The 18,159-nt window shown below is 42.7% G+C and overlaps 1 protein-coding gene across 2 annotated transcripts in view; it reads right to left on the reverse strand.

Moving 5' to 3' along the window:
* Positions 1-15,574, reverse strand: part of FUT10 (fucosyltransferase 10) — an 80,779-nt gene extending 65,205 nt beyond the window's left edge. The window contains exons 1-3 of one of the 2 annotated variants that reach the window (XM_045456496.1): positions 14,842-15,574; positions 6,852-7,204; positions 925-1,213 (exon numbers count right to left, since the gene is read on the reverse strand). In XM_045456496.1, coding sequence (XP_045312452.1) covers positions 925-1,213; positions 6,852-6,932 — 370 coding nt within the window. In that variant the 5' untranslated portion in view covers positions 6,933-7,204; positions 14,842-15,574. Of the gene's footprint in view, positions 1-924; positions 1,214-5,471; positions 5,598-6,851; positions 7,205-14,841 lie in introns of those variants that run through there. The other variant, XM_045456502.1, reaches the window with a different exon arrangement.
* Between the last annotated feature and the right edge of the window lie 2,585 nt (positions 15,575-18,159).

Genomic DNA, 18,159 nt, shown 5'->3' on the forward strand with positions numbered 1-18,159 from the left:
CACTGCTCTGCGGCCCTGACCTAATATGGGGCAAATATACCACCTGATTCCTGCTGAACCTATTTTCTGCTTTATTTCAGTTGCTGTTAGGCAGAACACTGAGAATGACCCAGCTCTACATCCCAGTCTGTGTCCTGCCTCTCCAAAGCCAGACCACACACACACACACACACACACACACACACACACACACACACAAATACATATCCACATTCGCAGCACTCTAAAGCAGAATTCCTTTCACTGACTTTCTAACTGATCAACCTTACCTACATTTGGCCGAATCTGCTCACCTGTGTTCCCCCAGGCTCCCACCGCTCATCACCCAAGGGCTCTGTATTTCCTGCTACTACTGGCATCTTGCTAACTCCCCCTACCTGGGTTTGGTTGCCCTCAGTCGCAGCATGACATATAATCAGCCTCAGGAAGTGATAAATACCAGCTTGCTCTTAAAAGCCGATGCTGAAAAATACTTTTATTTTTACTGCTGATTAATCTGACTAATGAAAGAAAGAACACTGTGCTTAGCTCATGTCCCATTAAACATCTGTTATGGTCATCAAAACCTCTTGGCTATTATCACGGGTGACATTCTGAATTGATATCAGCAATAGAATCAATACCCAATTCCCTCAATACCAAATTCAGTAAGCACGGTATCCAACTGGGAAAAGGTGAGAGGAAATACCCTTCTCCTCCCTAATTACCAAGTGGCCAGTCAACCACTTTTACGTTGGTCAAGCTTGTTGATTTACTGTGTTTGCTAAATGCTCGGGCCTTACACAGAGCAAATGCAAAGGATAGCAGGCATGTCACAGTGTTTTCAAAGGGAGCTCCGCATGTCTTCCTTGGGAGGGCAGCAGGAGGCGAGCTTTGGAGCAGGATGTCAGCAAGCAAAGGGAGAAAGGCAAAAGCCCCACTTACCATAGAAGAGGAATGCTTTGGTCATGTGATGATGTAGGTAGGTCCGGTTGATGGTGAAGAAACACGTATCCGCTCCGCACTGGCCTAGCCTTCCAGTTTCCCCGGTCAGTGGGGACCACCAGAGCATGATGGGGTAGTTATCAGTCTCTGATTTGTTTTTCCAGTTCAGGGCTTCTTTCCCAGGGAGTGGATAGAGGTGTGTAGGCTCCTCCTCCATCGTTGCATGTCCATCTTGCCCGTTAGAATTTTTAAACTTCTTCCTTTCAAGTTTCCCCAGCTCAACCACTACCTGAAAGAGAAGACAATTATCACAGAGTCAGATTGTTTAATTTCCATTCACACATCTCCCATTCATCTTGATGACCGAGCCTTGCATTAGTTTCCTTTTGCTGCTCTAACAAATTACCACAAACTCAGCAATTGAAAAGAACACATTTATGATTACATAGTTCTGGAGGTGAGGAGTCTGACCTCGGTCTCACTAGGCTAACAGCAAGGTGTCAGCAGGGCTACATTCTTCTCTGGAAGCTCTAGAGAATCCATTTTCTTACTTTCCTATCTTTTAGAGCTACCCACCATTCTTGACTCGTGGCCCCTTCTCCATCTTTAAAGCCAGCAATGTTGCCTCCCACTCTTAGTCTATTGTCACATCTATGTCTGACGGGGGAAGACTCTTAGCTTTTAAGGACTCATGAGATTGCACTGGGCTCACACTGATAATTCTGGATAATCTCATCTCAGTGTGTCACCTTAAACCATTTACATTTACATTTCCACAAGTTCCAGAGATTAGGGTGTGGACAAAGCCTCCGAACTATCTACCAACAAGGATGTTTAACTCCACTGAGCACACGCCAGGCATATTTCTCTATTCCATAGGCATCTATAGAATCCAGAAATAGTTTTATCTTTTTTTTTTTTTTAATAGTTTTATGTCTTAATGAAACCCATGAAAATCAGGGCTATTACTTGGCTATTGTTAGAGATAACATTCTAGGGAAAATTAGTTGTAAATTACCAATCAGTTTCTTTTTGGTACAATTAAAGGAGTAATAACACGGGTCTTACATTTCTAATAATTTCCACTGTGCTATCAGGTGAAGTATACAGTGAGTCCTGGGCTCCCTTCCATGTAAAACTATGTTTATTTATTGATTTCAGGACAGTGTGGGTCACTAGATAGCTAGGACATCAGTAACAGGAATCTGGAGGGCAGGGTGGACAGAGTGGAAACAGGAAGGCAGCTGTTCTCCAAAAATGCTGCCTCATCATCAAATTTTAAGGGTAGATATTGATACAGTGTTATAAAAAATGTTAGAGTAGGGGCGCCTGGGTGGCGCAGTCGGTTAAGCGTCCGACTTCAGCCAGGTCACGATCTCGTGGTCCGTGAGTTCGAGCCCCGCGTCAGGCTCTGGGCTGATGGCTCAGAGCCTGGAGCCTGTTTCTGATTCTGTGTCTCCCTCTCTCTCTGCCCCTCCCCCGTTCATGCTCTGTCTCTCTCTGTCCCAAAAATAAATAAAGGTTGAAAAAAAAAATTAAAAAAAAAAATGTTAGAGAAAGCAGTATAAAAGTACGAATTGGTCTGTGTCACATATAACTGAAACATTAGCAGTGGAACTATGCAACAAATCAATCAGTAAAAGGAAGGCACACTTTTATGTATTAACTCCTTCACCAAGCAACAGTGGACATCTGTGTGGCCCAGCCCCGACTCTCAGCAGCCCAGGTGGTGCCTTCTTTCTTGCTTGCGGCCCTAGTGTCAGAAAAGGGCCACGGCCTGATGATAGAGTCTGCAGCTCGCTGGTGAGGGTCTGTAACATTCACTGGATTCCCTGAGGGAGGCCAAGGCCAAAAAAAAGGTCAAAAACCACTGAGTGACAGCCAAGTAGCACTCCAAAAAAAGTAAGAAATTATACTGGCTTGAAAAAATCATGGATCACTTGTGACACCAAAGTCAGCATTATGACAGTAAGACGATCGCTAAAAACTAAAGAAAAGCCTAGCCCCTGCCAACAACTTTGTCAGCATTTTCATGATAACTTAAGGTTGTGGCTATTCCCCAGCACCTTGATGGAGTGGAGTTGACTTGTAGCCACAAAATCTGTTATCTCTTCACCAGACTTTCCCCCTGCAAATGTACAACCAACAACTTTAAAAAGAAGCTTTTAGAAAGCCATGGATAAAACTTCAAAGACAAATTTTGTTCTACCTTTCTGATCAATGTCTACTATGTGAGGTGTAAGTTCATTTCCAAAGAATAGGGGTTGCTTTAGGGAGAGATTTTTCTGCCAAATAGTTTTTTTTGTTGTTGTTTGTTTTTTCTTTTTTAAGTTTATTTATTTATTTTGAGAGAGACAGAGACAGCACAAGTCGGGGAGGCACAGACAGAGAGGGGGACAGAGGATCCAAAGTGGGTTCTGTGCTGACAGCAGAGAGCCCAACGCAGGGCTCGAACTCGCCAACCGCGAGGTCATGACCTAAGCCAAAGTGGGACACTTAACTGACTGAGCCACCTGGGCACCCCTTTCTGCCAAATAGCTTTTAAAAAAACATTAAGCCTCAGACATCACCACTAGGTGGTAAGACATATGAAGGACAGAGAAATATATTAAATAAAACCATGAGTAAAATCAGCCAAATCTAAAATCTGGGAAATTCCAAAGGATCAATGAGACAGTATTTTCAACAAGCCCGTGACATGGAATAGAAGGTGGGACAGAGGAAACTTTCATAGTAGAAAAACAAAACCCCACAATTGGAGACACATCAGCTAAATATGATGTATGGGATTTGTGGATTCCAGATTCTAACCAACCCATTATAAAAGACTTCTTTGAGATAACTGGGAAAGTCTTAACACGGCCTAGGATATGGGTGGTGCTGATTAGTTACTGCTAACTTTGTTGGGTGTGGCAATAATTTGGTTATACTATACTTCTAAAAGTTCCCATCTGTTAGAGAATCATATTAAAGTAAATCCAGGTAAAATAATGTGAAGTCCTGGATTTGTTTTAAAATACTCCAAACGTATTCATGAATTATTATACAACCAAAAAGTAAATAAAGTTCAAACACTAAAGATACATATACACCCAAAGAATTTACATGTACTGTATACAAAATACAGTAAAATGTGAGTAGAAAACAATGTCTCAGATGAACGATTTCCTCTAGGGGACCACGGTACTTTAGCTTAACTGAAGATCAGCATAACATTTTCAGGGTTACGTTATTTATTAATTATGTCATAAGATCTGTCATGGGCTAAACTGTAACCTGCCCCCCAAATTCATACACTGCCATCCTAACTCCCATTACCTCAGAATATGACTGAGTTACGGGACAGGGTCTTTAAAGAGGTAATTAAGTTAACAGGAGGTCATCAAGGTGGACCCAACAGGTGGTCATCAAGTGTGACTGGTATCCTTATAAAAAGAGGACATTAGGACACATAAAGGTGAAGAAGGCAGACGACGTGAAGACACAGGGAAAAGACAGCCATCCACAAGTCCCGAGGAGAGAGACCTCAGAAGAAACAACCCTGCTTGCTGACACCTTGATCTTGGACTCTCAGCCTCCAGAATTGTAAGAAAATACATTTCTGTTGTTTAAGCCACTCAGTCTGTGGTACTTTATGATGGCAGCCCTGGCATGATTTTTTTTTTTTTAATTTATCCTACTTTTACCCTCCTTACATGGCAACAAACCACTAGAAATAAGAATGGTCCTAAATGTGTGGGCATTATATCTTCTCATGTACAGTGTTTAAGAAAAAATAGCACCTCTGAAACTCTGAACACTAAAGCATTTATTTTGTTAAAATTTTTTTAATGTTTATTTATTTTTGAGAGAGTGCAAGAGACAGCGGGGGAGGGGTAGAGAGAGAGGGAGACACAGAATCTGAAGCAGGCTCCAGGCTCCAAGCTGTTAGCACAGAGACCAACGCGGGGCTCGAACTCACAAACTGCAAGATCGTGGGCCGAAGTCCGACACTTAAGTGACTGAGCCACCCAGGCACCTCTAACACTGAAGCATTTAATATAACCATGTGGACAGGGAAACAGCCCAAACCACACTATTGGTGGCAAACTGAAATCAAGATCCAGACAAGGGTTCAGCTCCAGTAATCATACAACCTCTCATACTCTGGAAGCTTAGAAACGACAGCCATACCAGAAACATGGCTATTTCTTCTGACATCAAAACAAATGCTCTCAGCTTAGACGCAGCCGTCCCTCGTAACTGAAAAAAAGTGCCAAAATAATCGTCTACTAAGATCAAAGCTCTCATAACATCCACAGAAAGAAGTAGAGAACCCCAGTTCCTCCTGCACAGGGAGGTCCTGGACACCCACAGGACAGACAAGCAGGAAGGCAAGTTTTCTTCTGACCAGAGTCCCAATCTGGCAGTAGAAGGTGGTAGAATCCAGCACCAGACTATCTGCCACAGTGCTTTTATACGCAAATCTCACTCAATCTTAATCAAGAAGGAAGATCACCGAGAGTGAAAAAGCCCAGAGAACACCTCTCTTTCCGTCAGCCCCACACCTGAACTGCTCACGTCCACAAATCATCTTTAAAAGTCCTTTGGATTTCTGGGGTGCCTGGGTGGCTCAGTCCATTAAGCATCTAAATTTGGCTCAGGTTACGATCTCACAGTCTGTGGGTTTGAGTCTGCATTGGGCTCTGTGCTGACAGCTCAGAGCCTGGAGCCTGCTTCGGATTCTGTGTCTCCTCTCTGCCCCTGCCCCACTCATGCTGTCTCTCAAAAATAAATAAATGTTAAAAAAATAAATAAATAAATAAAAGTCCTTTGGATTTCAAAATGGATAGCTGGTGCTTGAACGGGTCCAAAATATATCTGAACTCCTATCTATATTTTTCCTATCATGGTGTAATTTTTACTCTCATTTGAAACCAGCAAATGAAGTTCAGAATCACCAACTAAATGAAATAAATCGGAAGACTAAAAACTGGTGTTCAAACACCCACATTCAGTGCTTGGTCTAGTAGCATATGTCAAGAATGACAAATGTATTGGGCAACTGGGCGGCTCAGCCGGTTAAGCGTCTGACTTTGGCTCAGGTCACATCTCATGGTTCGTGGGTTCGAGCCCCACATTGGGCTCTGTGCTGAGAGCTCAGAGCCTGGAGCCTGCTTTGGATTCTGTCTCCTTCTCTCTGCCCTTGCCCCACTTGTGCTCTGTGTCTCAACAATAAATTAAAAAAAAAAAAAAAAAAGAATGACAAATGTATTAATGTGGATGTTTTGTTTTGTTTTTTTTTAATTTTTTTTTTTAAGGTTTATTTATTTTTGACAGAGACAGAGACAGAATGCGAGGGGGTTAGGGGCAGAGAGAGAGAGGGAGACACAGAAGCAGAAGCAGGCTCCAGGCTCTGAGCTGTCAGCACAGAGCCTGACGCGGGGCTCGAACTCACGAGCTGTGAGATCATGACCTGAGCCGAAGTCGGACGCTCAACCGACTGAGCCACCCAGGCGCCCCTAATGTGGATGTTTGTGTTCTGCAGAATAGACCATCTTAATCTCAGAATAATCATGGCTTCTTCAAGAATGCCACCTTTCAGAATTCATCGTAATAGTGGACTTGGAGAGGCCCATCCGAATTTGACCCAGTAAGACAGACTGAGCTCTGCTTTCTGTTCTTCTAGCACCAGGACCCTCCAGGAGTCACAAATTGATCCCCCCATCTCACTGGTTTTGTTTCTACCTGATACACCCACTCACTAAAACCTCAGTTTCATCTACTAAAAAAAAAAAAAAAAAGTATTTTCCCTGCCTGAGACAGAAAACCCCTGATCCTGAGAAATTAAGCAAAAAGCAAAGTACTCGGAGAAAATGCAGTGGGTTGAAGGGGGAAAGGGTGGAAAGGCTCAGGGCTCAACACGAAGCAGCCCAAATTCTTGCTACCTGGAGTGTGACAAGCAGAAAGACAGAGGCTGTGACGCAGAGGCAAGATGCCAAAAGCTTCCTCCTCTGAATCCACACCATGCTGCCCGGCCCTGGGTGACTGACAGAGGGCCGGCCAGGCTACCAGGTGTTCTCGAGTCGGCCCACAGCCCAAGACAACTTCACGTGAAGGAACCATCTGGGTGCCGATGTCTTCCACTGCCATTCCTGCTGGGACCTGGTCTCCATGAAGGGCTGGGATCTGAGGTTCTGCGCGGGCCTGGCTTGGCATCGAGAGGAAACAGCATGCAGTCTTCTTAAACTATCATCAGAGCAGCTGGAGATTTCTTCAAACCAGAAGGCATCCAAAAAGTCTGTAACAAATGAATAATCTTTTAGCCATGGTGCAGAATATTTAATAAATGTAGTCTTTCAGGGCTGTCAGGTAGAAACCCAAGGCTTTAAAACGGAAAGGAACCTTTGAGATCATGTAGTCCTCACTCCTAGATAAGGAAACCAAGATCAGAGAGAGGAAGTGACCTGGTCAAGGTCACACAGCCCATCAGAGGAGAGTGGCAGATCTATATAGTTAGGTCCTGGGTCTAAATTCTGATGCCACTTAATTTTACCTGCCATCAGAAGATTGAATTCCACAAGTCACTTATATGGAGTCACTTCTTCCACCCAGGTTTCAAAGGACTAGAGAAATAGAATAGAAATTACCAGGATTATCCACTCACTCCCATATAAAGTAGGGAAAAAATAAATAAAAGTTCAAAAATGGATAATGATCAACAGACCCAAACTTCCTCTATGGAAAACAACTTCAGCCACAACATAAGGAACACAAGGAATTCTGATTATTGATTTGGTTGTTTAGTCTTTTATAGCAAGTGTAACAAAGCAGTGGGTTGTGTGAGCAGTATGATTCTCTGGAAGTTCTCAGATAAGATTTCCATCCATCTGAAATGGATGATCGTTTCAAAAAGTTTTATTTAGTTTTTTTAAATGTTTATTTATTTGTGTGAGAGACAGAGCACAAGCAGGGGAGGGGCAGAGAGAGAGGGAGACACAGAATCCGAAGCAGTCTCCAGGCTCTCAGCTGTCAGCTATAGAGCCCGACACAGGGCTTGAACCCACCAACTGTGAGATCATGCTCTGAGCCAAAGTTGGACACTTAACCGACTGAGCCACCCAGGTGCCCCTCAAAAAGTTTTAAAAGTGAACTAAAAAGTTCCAAAGAATGTCTTTTTTACTGATTTTTTAAATGTTTATTTATTTTTGAGAGAGAGAGAGTAAGAGAACACGAGTGGGGTAGGGGCAGAGAAAGAGGGAGACAGAGGATCCAAAGCTGGTTCTGCACTGGCAGCAGAAGGCCTGACTTGGAGATCATGACCTGAGCCGAAGTCAAACGTTTAACCAACTGAGCCACGCAGGTGCCCCCAAAAGAATACCTTTTATTCCCATGGTTCTGTGAAGTCAAATGTCTTGGTCAAATGACATGGTGGAGTTCAGAATAGAGCAAGGATCAATATTCCTGAGGCTGCTCTACAGTACTCCAAAAATCTGGTTCTAAGATCTGATTGTACATCTCCCAGATAATAGCCTTAAGAATTAAAAATATAAAAATGATGTAGAATTCTGGTTAAAAACATTGGCTTTAAAGGTATACTCTCCTCTCATGCACCTACCTTCATTTACTTTTAAGTCCAGGCTAAGTCCCTCGGCAACAAAATGACTCTTGGTTTCAGAAATCACCAATGGTGTGTTTTTCCTCTTTTTCCCACAGAATTCCTGCAATCCACAGTGAATAAGGGAACAGGACCTAGAGTCAGCCGGCCAAGATTCAAATCTCAACTCTCCAGCTGGTTTAACCTAGCCTCTCAATATCTCAATTTCCAAAATGTAGATAATAAGCCTGCCTAATCAGAAGGTTATTAAGAATTCCGTAAGATTGCTGAAACACTTATTTCAGAGCACGGTACCTACTCTGTACCAGTAACTATTTACTATCTTATTTGTAAATATTATAATTTTTATTATACTTTTAAGTGTAAAACGAAGCTGAATTCATATCAAGTATGTTGCTGCCCGACCAACTGGAACTTCAAAGGCAGAAATACTCGCTTTGCCAAAGAAAAGGAGATCACTAATGTTTGTTGAGTGACCTATTGTGAGAGAGGCCCTTCCTAAGTGCTCAGCGTGCCTGAGACGATTCAAACCTCCTACAACTCTATGGAGGGAGCAAATTGCTGTCCTTATTTTTAAGGATGAGAAAACGAGATCCAAAGTCAAGTAACTTACCCAAGATCACAACTTTGATAAGTACAAACAAAAACTGGTCCGGCTCTGCAGTTCATGTACGGTTTTACATTTTTTAACACTAAGATTATAAAATTCCCACCCAACAATACTAGCACAGATTATCTGCTTTAATCATAGAAAAAAACCTGTGGGGCGCCTGGGTGGCTCACTCGGTTAAGCATCCAACTCTTGGTGTCGGCTCCAGTCATGATCTTGCGGTTTCAGGAGTTCAAGCCCCACGTCCGGCTCTGTGCTGGCAGCACAAAGCCTGCTTAAGGTTCTCCCCCTCTCTCTGCCCCTCCCCTGCTCACACTGTCTCTGTCTCTCTCAAAATCAATAAACTTAAAAAAAAATTTTTTTAAGTCATAGAAAAAAATGTGCTCTATACAGCTTCTATACAGCTATACAGAATAGCTTTCTGTCAGCTGGTATACCAGAGAAAAAAGTAACAAAAACCCATAAGAACCTGAGAAATGCCTTTCCTTCCACTCAGTCAATGCTAATAGCTATTAACTATATAAAACGTGGAGCAAGCACTTTGAGTTTCAATCCTGGCTCTGTCATTTATATGTAATACAAATTTGGACAAATTACTAAATCTTTCTAAGCTTCAGTTTCTTCACAATAAAGAAGAAACATTAACTATCATTATTTCTTTCCCTTGCAGAACAGAAAGATGATCAAATTTCTGTGTTATACACAAAGGCAATTTATTATAGCTATAATTAATGTAAACCAGATTAGGTCATGAAATATTACCACCTTAAGTGGGTGTCAAACTGTATCATTTTCAGAAGACTTTACAGATATCACTCCACATGATCTTATTGGTAACCACTCTGTAAAGTAAGCAAGGTAGGTTTTATTCTCAGTTCCCACAAATAAGGAAACTGAGCCTCGGCAAGTTGAAGCGATTTGCCCAAGATCATAGTTTTAAAAGGCTGGAGTGGGTCTAGAAATCAGGTCGCCGGTCTCCAGGATCACAGGAAAGGAAAGAGATGGGGCAAATAGTGGCAGCTTGTTAGGAGGACAAGAGGGTCAGAAATAAAGGAAAATAAAAGACAGGGAGAGAATGGGAGATATAGTTTGGGATATTTTTACAGCGGCTGCAATGCTGTCCTACGGCCCGTCCTAGGTAGGGCCTTTTTAAGTCTTTACATGGCTGTGTGAACTATGACAAAAGAATTTAGTGTTACAAATTCCCTTTCATCCACAGAATTTCAATTTAGCTTATATTCTCAAAGCCAGAGGTATAGTGAGGTCTCAGGGACCAAGCTGTGATGACATACCAAACACTATTTTAAAGAATAGAGCCAGTTAGTGGGGATGGGTTTATGATTTATCACAAGCAGCAATCAACCAGACCTTGGGGCACATCAATCTAATATATGGTATTAATGACCCAGGAGCTTGTCAACAGGCAACAGTCCCCCACTGGAGGGACAGATGGGTTTGCAGAGAGCCTGGTGAAAGCCAGTAAGCACCAGCGCAATGGGATTCCAAGGGGAAAGCTCCCTTCTGTTTCGTCATTGCCCACAAAGTGAATCTCAGAGTCCACCAAGAGGCTGGCCCCAGAACACTCCTTTCCCGGATGAAGCAATGGGTGTTTGTGCAGACAACCATGGTAGGTAACATCGGAAATGGGCGCTTACTAACCAATCTTCTTGACCCCCGAGCCGAGCATCTGAAATGCATTGTTCGGCTTGCGTGCTCTGCCTGGGGCTGGCCATCTGCTGCCCAGAGTGGGATTTGAAGCTGAGCATGACTACCTCACACTCCTGCAGGTGCTAGTGCATCAACACCAACGACACTTTCACTCTAAAATAATTTCCAATGTCCCCACTTTGTTTTGAATTAAAATAGAGGAGATATCTTAAAGCAAACTAGCAGTCTGAGGGTGCCAGCCTCAAGTTTCAGCCATGCAGCGCCGGTCCAAGGTACAGGGTCTTAGAAATGGAGCTCAGAGATGATTTCTGCCGTTGTCTCTGAGGATAAAATGAGAAAGTGAGCATGGGAGATGCACGGGGTTTTCTGACCCTGACACTTTGTGTGTGTCTGTCTTTTCCTCCCTGTCCCCATTGGCAGGGCAAAGAAGTGAGGCAGAGGCAGGGAGTTGTGGGGAGGCTCCTTTGATCATCTCTCTTCTAGTAACTGGTGCGTCGACTGAGTTAATAAGCGACTGACTAAACAGAGTTTAAGGTTATGCCAGGGAAAGTCTTTAAATGGAATGTGTCTAATTACCAGATTTAAATTATTCCCACAAAAGCATAATTTCTAAAGTAGGTTTGACTCTCCCAAGGTACATTTTCATTTTATAATGTATAAGCCCTCACAATATCCCTGAACTATGGCTGCCCTGGGAAAGCCAGATGATGGTAGGCTGGTGGGGAAGTCTAAGGGCTTTTGGACAACTCTCCAGGAACTTTTTAACCCCTCCGTTCAACACTTCTCTTGCATTCCTATCTGGTTACTGCATAAGCCTGACAACTGGTGTTCCTACCGGTCTGACCCCTTGCACTCTCTCCACTTGCCTGTAGAGTTGTTTCTATAATGTCAACTGGACATCTCTCCTCCGATGAAAATCCATCGATGGCTTCCCACAGATTTCAAGATAAAGATCAAATTGAGTAGCTTAGAAAAACAAGACTCCTTGGACCCTGCCCTGCTTCTCCAGCTTCTAACCACACATACACTTCGTTCCGACTATTCCTTGAATGTAGCGTCCTGTTCTGTGCTCTAGTCTCTACCTAGCACATCCACACCTCTCTTCCACTAGCCTACCCATTCTCCTGGACTTTCCAAGCCACATGCTTTGGCAAGCTTTACCCCTCCCAATGCCAAGTGGGGAGATCTAGGTCCACATCATTGTGATTGTTCCTGTCACAGCGGTGGAAAGAATGCAGGAAGCTGGCATTTTTTAGGAAACTTTCTGAAGATGCTTTATGAGATGGATATAAAGCAATTGTTGAACACTAAAAAGCTGACTTATTCTAACCTAGTGCCTGCGTCTGTTCCTTGGGCACCTGGTGAACATGGAGTGATGGTTCCGGCCTCCACTTCCATCCAATTTACTTTATTAACATTTATTGGTGTTCATTTTCCTCACTCTTTTTAAACAGACTTCATATGCTGCTGAGCACTTATTTTTTTTTTTTTTTCAACGTTTATTTATTTTTGGGACAGAGAGAGACAGAGCATGAACGGGGGAGGGGCAGAGAGAGAGGGAGACACAGAATCGGAAACAGGCTCCAGGCTCTGAGCCATCAGCCCAGAGCCTGACGCGGGGCTGGAACTCACGCACCGCGAGATCGTGACCTGGCTGAAGTCGGACGCTTAACCGACTGCGTGCGCCACTCAGGCACCCCGCTGAGCACTTACTTTTATGTACAGTGCTTGGCATTGCAGACTCTATCCTGGAAGTTCATCCTCTTCCACCAACCACACATTTCAGGGGAGACATGTTGAGAATAATGAGAGAGAAAGGAATACTGGCAGCCATGTGAATAAAGACGGGTGATTAACGGAGGGAAAGAATTTGTAGCCTGAGACTTTCACATCTCTATTATAGAAATGAAGGTGATGCCATTCTTAAACTCTTAAATTCTGGATGTGATGAAGCACTCAAATGATGTGGTATTAATACAGTCTCATTCAGTGGGTCTACTTAAGCTAAATTAAAACACACCCAGACCAAAAAATGAAAACAAATCAAAAGATCATCTGCTTTGATCATTTATGTAATCATGAATGAGGAACTGGTTAAACAACACCAATACAATGTGGCTAATACTTCACATGCCCGAAGACAAAGGGCTGGACCAGGTGAGGTGGGGTTTCATCCCAAAATGAAGCACTCTCATCCCACGAAGAGTGTCCAGGAGGAAAAACTCTCCACAGAAGAAAGATTAATCAAGAGACAGGTGACCAAGATACTTTGAGCCATCATAAACTAAGACTTCTGGAAATATGAAGAACTATTTCTGTATAACAAGTTTAGGATTAGTTTATTTTCATTCTCTTTTTTAGCAACTCATCATTAACTTTTGAAAACTCAAATTTTATTCTCAAAGAAATATCTGAAAAACAGTGTAAATAAAAAAACTTTTTTTTTCCAATTTTTAACAACCCATGACGAGAAACACTATAAAGCTTATTGGGAAATGCTGGTAATTGAATTAGGTGTTGCATTCCCACTGAAATCGGCACTTTACGCTCCACATTTAGAAAGCAGTTAAACATGGGTTGGAAATGCCAGTATCCGAGCAATACTTAGACATATGTGAATAACATTATTGTCGGTCCAAACTATGTCCTTTTTCTTTATTTTCTAAAGATCCTGGTCTGAATTTTTTTAAACATACTGTTTGTAAGATAAACAGGGTTTTTTTTTTTTAAGTGAACAATGAAAGAGGAGCCATATAACAGTAACAGTTAAGATTGCCTATTTAATTCAGTTACACACTGCCATCTAGCAGGAAGCCAGCATGGGAAGCCAGCAGTTTCAAAAATGGAGCCGACTTGAATGAGCCTCTGATGCTAGGACATTGCCTGTGGCTTTCAGGCCTAAGGAGAAAGTTCTGAGATTGAGGTTAGGGTGCTTCCTGACTGGTGGCTCTGCCACTTTAGTGTGCAAATACCTGGGTTGCTTATTCAACCGATGACCAGACCCCACTTGAAAGCCCTCCCTTTGAGACCACGAGGTGGATCAGAAACAATGCCCTAGTTGCAGTGTGACATCACTACCAAGCCCAAGATTGGTCATGAGCTTCTGGGTTGTCTCATCTTGAGAGAAGGAAGGGCATACAAGGAGAATGACATCCTGAAGACCCACTTGCCATACTGAAAATTGTACCCAGCCAGAGTGCATGCACGCCACACAATGAAATTAACAACCCAAGTCACCACATGCATTTTAGGGAGCTGTGGCAGCGAGTAGGGGGCAGTCTGTTGGAGCTGTGAAGAGAAGGAAAACAGTCATTTTGTGCGACACTTGCAACGTATCATTAAAAGGTGCCCAGGAAGTGTCTTAAAATCACATCGATGTTATTTACACATCTTACACAAAACGAGTTCTACTCTGAGGGCGCTCATCGGGTGCAATAATAGGACCTAAGAAATGGATTGCACGTTGATAGCCCTGCCATTCAGAGGGCTCCCCCCATGGCATTTTCTCCGTTAAAAAAGCAGTGCTCGCTAGAGCTGGGCAGTCAGAATCGCTACTACTTCAGCACATAATTCCAGCAACAAGTGATTCTCACTGAAGACGTGGGGAAGAAGGAAGCAAGTCGCAACACACAAGCTGCAGAGTGAGGTTTTCGAACCGGTGGGGCGGGGAAGGTCGCGGCAAACCCGCAGGGACGTGAAATCCCCCAGTCGCCCGCGGCGGAGACCCGCGTGCCTTCCCGGTGCTCCTGCGCGTCACCGACCTCCTATCTGGGCTTTTTCGGCCCAAGATAGGTTTAAATCTCAGGCGGTGTCTCTGGAAAGCGCTGCCCAAGGTTTCCCAAAACGGACTTCGTTTCTTTTTCAGCACGCAACTCTTTCTCTTACGCACACTCCCTTCTGGGCACAAAGAGGAGGAGGTGTGCTCCGGATGCGTCCCGGCTTCCGTGCGCACCAGAAAAGTCTCCTTTTGTTTCTGGGCATCAAGACCCTGTCCCCACCAGGTATCATTGCAGCCCGAAAAGACCCAGTGCCTCCCACTCACCTCGTCCCGGGTAGGAGGCTCGCTGGCGGCTGGCAGCCCGGCCGCTTTCCACTTTCAGTTTGCGCTCAGCCGGGGCTCGGGCGAAGACTCGGAAAGGAGGTTTGGGAAAAGCGGCATCACTTTCCGCGCTCGCAGGCCCAGCGATCCTCCATCCAGGTTTTCGCCGTTGCCGGGCTTAAAGGCCAGTCCACAGAGGTTCCTGGGAGTTTCTGCTTCTCCCTCGCTCGTGAGCTACCTCATTCCCAAAAAGTTCCTGGAGACTCCTGAGATTCTCTTTAGTAAGTCGCGGGACACTTGCTGCTTCTCAAACTCTGCTAGGACTGGAGCAAATTCAAAGTCACCTATTCAGGAAAACAGAACATGCCAGGCAAAGCAGAGACCTGGGGATACATTTAATCAGGTACCAGTGTTTGGTAGACTGAGCAAGATGATCTTTAGTTTTTAAAAAGTGGCGAAAGAAAACTAACTTCAGGCCACTGAATCCCAAATATAGAGAACCCGTTTAAAATTATTTTTCGCTAGTCTGCAGGGAAGGTGATAAACCTAGGGAGGTAGTTGAAGATCTTGGGAGGGCCAGGGCTTGGTTGAGGCAAGTGAGGCATCTAGGGCTTAAAATAGGAGGAGACAGTGAGTCCTACAAGTGCCGGGCACATTGCAGGAACCTGAGAGTCATTGCTGCCCTGCGCCTGCCTCACTGTAGTCCTGGCCCTGAGATCTCCAGTGCCAGGAACCTCAATTAACTAGTCTGTAAAAACTGGTTGATAATAATGGTATCATTTCAAGAAACACCAAACACACACACACACACACACACACACACACACACACACACACGAAACACCAAACTCAGAGGAAAAGATTGATAAATTGGATATCACTGAAAGCAAATTCTGTTCACCAAAAGACACTTAAGGAAAAACCAGAGTAGAAGATATTTACAGTAGATTTATCTAAGAAAGAATTCATATCCAGAATATAGCAAGAATGCCTAAAACACGACAAGAAAAAAAATCAAAAAAGCAACCTAATAAAAATCTCTGGGAAGGAAGGAACCGAAGACTTATACAGCACAAAGAGGAATATGAATGGCCAATAAGTATGTGAATGATGCTTAATTTCTTTAGTCATCAGGGAAAGGCAGATTAACACAATTATATACTACCACACATCCACCCATCCTAAAATGTGTATGGAACCACAAAAGACCTCAAATAGCCAAAGTATTCTTGAGAAAGAAGAATAAAACTGGAGGTATCACAATCCCAGATTTCAAGATATAAAAGCTATAGTAATTAAAACACTATGGTACTAGCATAAAAACAGCCACAGAAATCAATGGAACAGGATAGAGAACCAAGATATAAGCCCACACCTATATGGTCAATCAATCTATGACAAAGAAGGCAAGAATATAAAATGGGGCAAAGAGAGTTGTTTCAATAAATGGTGTTGGGAAAAATGGACAGCTACGTAAAAACAAACTATACTGCTTTCTTACACCATACACAAAAATAAACTCAAAATGGATTAAAGATCTACATATGAGACCCCAAACCATAAAACTCCTAAAAGAAAACATAAGCAGCAATCTCCTGGACATTGCCCTTAGCAACATATTTATGCATATGTCTCCTGAGGCCAGTGAAACAAAAAATAAATGATTGGGAATACATCAAAATAAAAAGCTTTTGCACAGCAAAGGAAACCATCAACAACAACAACAACAAAAAGGGCAATGTAGTGAATGGGAGAAGATATTTGCAAATGATATATCCAATGAGGGGTTCATATCCAAAATACATAAAGAACTTTTACAACTCGACATCAAAAACACAATCGGATTAAAAAAAAATGGGCAGAGGACCTGAATATGCGGTTTTCCAAAGAAGACATCCAGATAGCCAACAGACATAGGAAAAAATATCCAACATCACTGATCATTGGGGAAATAACCAAAACCACAAGGAGATATCACCTCACACCAGTCAAAAAGGCCAGTATGAAAAAGACAAGAAATAGCAAGTGTTGGTTAGGAAGTGGAGAAGAAAGACCTCCTGGGCACTGCTGGTGGGGATGTAATTGGTACAGTCACTATGGAGAACAGTATGGAGACTCCTCAAAAAATTAAAAATAGAACCACCATATGAAGCAGTAATTCCACTTCTGGGTATCTGAAAAAAGTGAAACACTAACTCAAAAAAAGATACACAGTTGGCCCTTTAACAATGTGGGGGTTAGGGGCATGCCAACCCCCCCCCACCACCACATATTTGGTGTATGTATGATACACTGTGTTCCTACCATAAACTAAGCTAGAAAAAAGAAAATCTTAAGAAAATCCTAAGAGGAAAAAAAATGTGTGTACAGTACTATACTTTATTGAAAAAAAAATTCACATATAAATGGACCCATGCAATTCAAACCCACGTGTTGGAAGTGTTAATGGTATGCACCTCTACATTCATTGCAGCATTATTTATAATACCTGAAGATACAGAAACAACCTACATGTCTATCAGTTGATGAATGGATACGAAAATGCAGTATATATACACAATGGAATATTATTCAGCCATTAAAAATGAAATTTTGCCACTTGTGATGTGAATAGACCTAGAGGGCATTATGGTAAGTGAAATAAGTCAGAGGACAAATATCATATGATCTCACTTACACGTGGAATCTAAAAAACTAAAACAGAAAGGCAACAGAGCTCATAGAAACAGAACAGAATGTTTGGGGAAGGGGAGAGAAATGGGTGAAGGGGGTCAAAGGCAAACTTCTGGTTACAAAAATGACGGGATTTAATTTACAGATGATGATTACAGTTAAAAATAAAAGTATATATTGCGTATTTGAAAGTTGTGAAGAGAGTAGATCTTTGAAATTCTCATCATTAGAAAAAAATTGTAATTATATAGTGACAAATGTTAACTAGGCTTATTGTGGTGATCCTCTTGTAATATATACATATATAGATCATTATTTTGTATTACTGAAATTAATGTGTCAATTATAGCTCAGTTTAAAAAACTATTCACTGGGTTCACCTGTTGGTGGTCAGCAGGGAAGGAGTGTTATTCTAAATCAAACTGAAAAATATATCACTTCCCTACTTAAAACAATTTGGGTAGTGTGGTGTGGTGACCCTGGTGAGTATCGTCTACCTTTGGATTTCTTCCTCATCACTATTATTTTTTAAGAAGCTTCATCTTTTTATTTTTTCAATAATCTCTACACCCAAGGTAGGGCTGAACTCAAGACCTGGAGATCAAGAGTTGCACAATCTACCAATTGAGCCAGGCAGGCACCCCTCTT

This window comes from Leopardus geoffroyi, chromosome B1 (assembly GCF_018350155.1).
Source record: "Leopardus geoffroyi isolate Oge1 chromosome B1, O.geoffroyi_Oge1_pat1.0, whole genome shotgun sequence".
Taxonomy (NCBI): Eukaryota; Metazoa; Chordata; class Mammalia; order Carnivora; family Felidae; genus Leopardus; species Leopardus geoffroyi.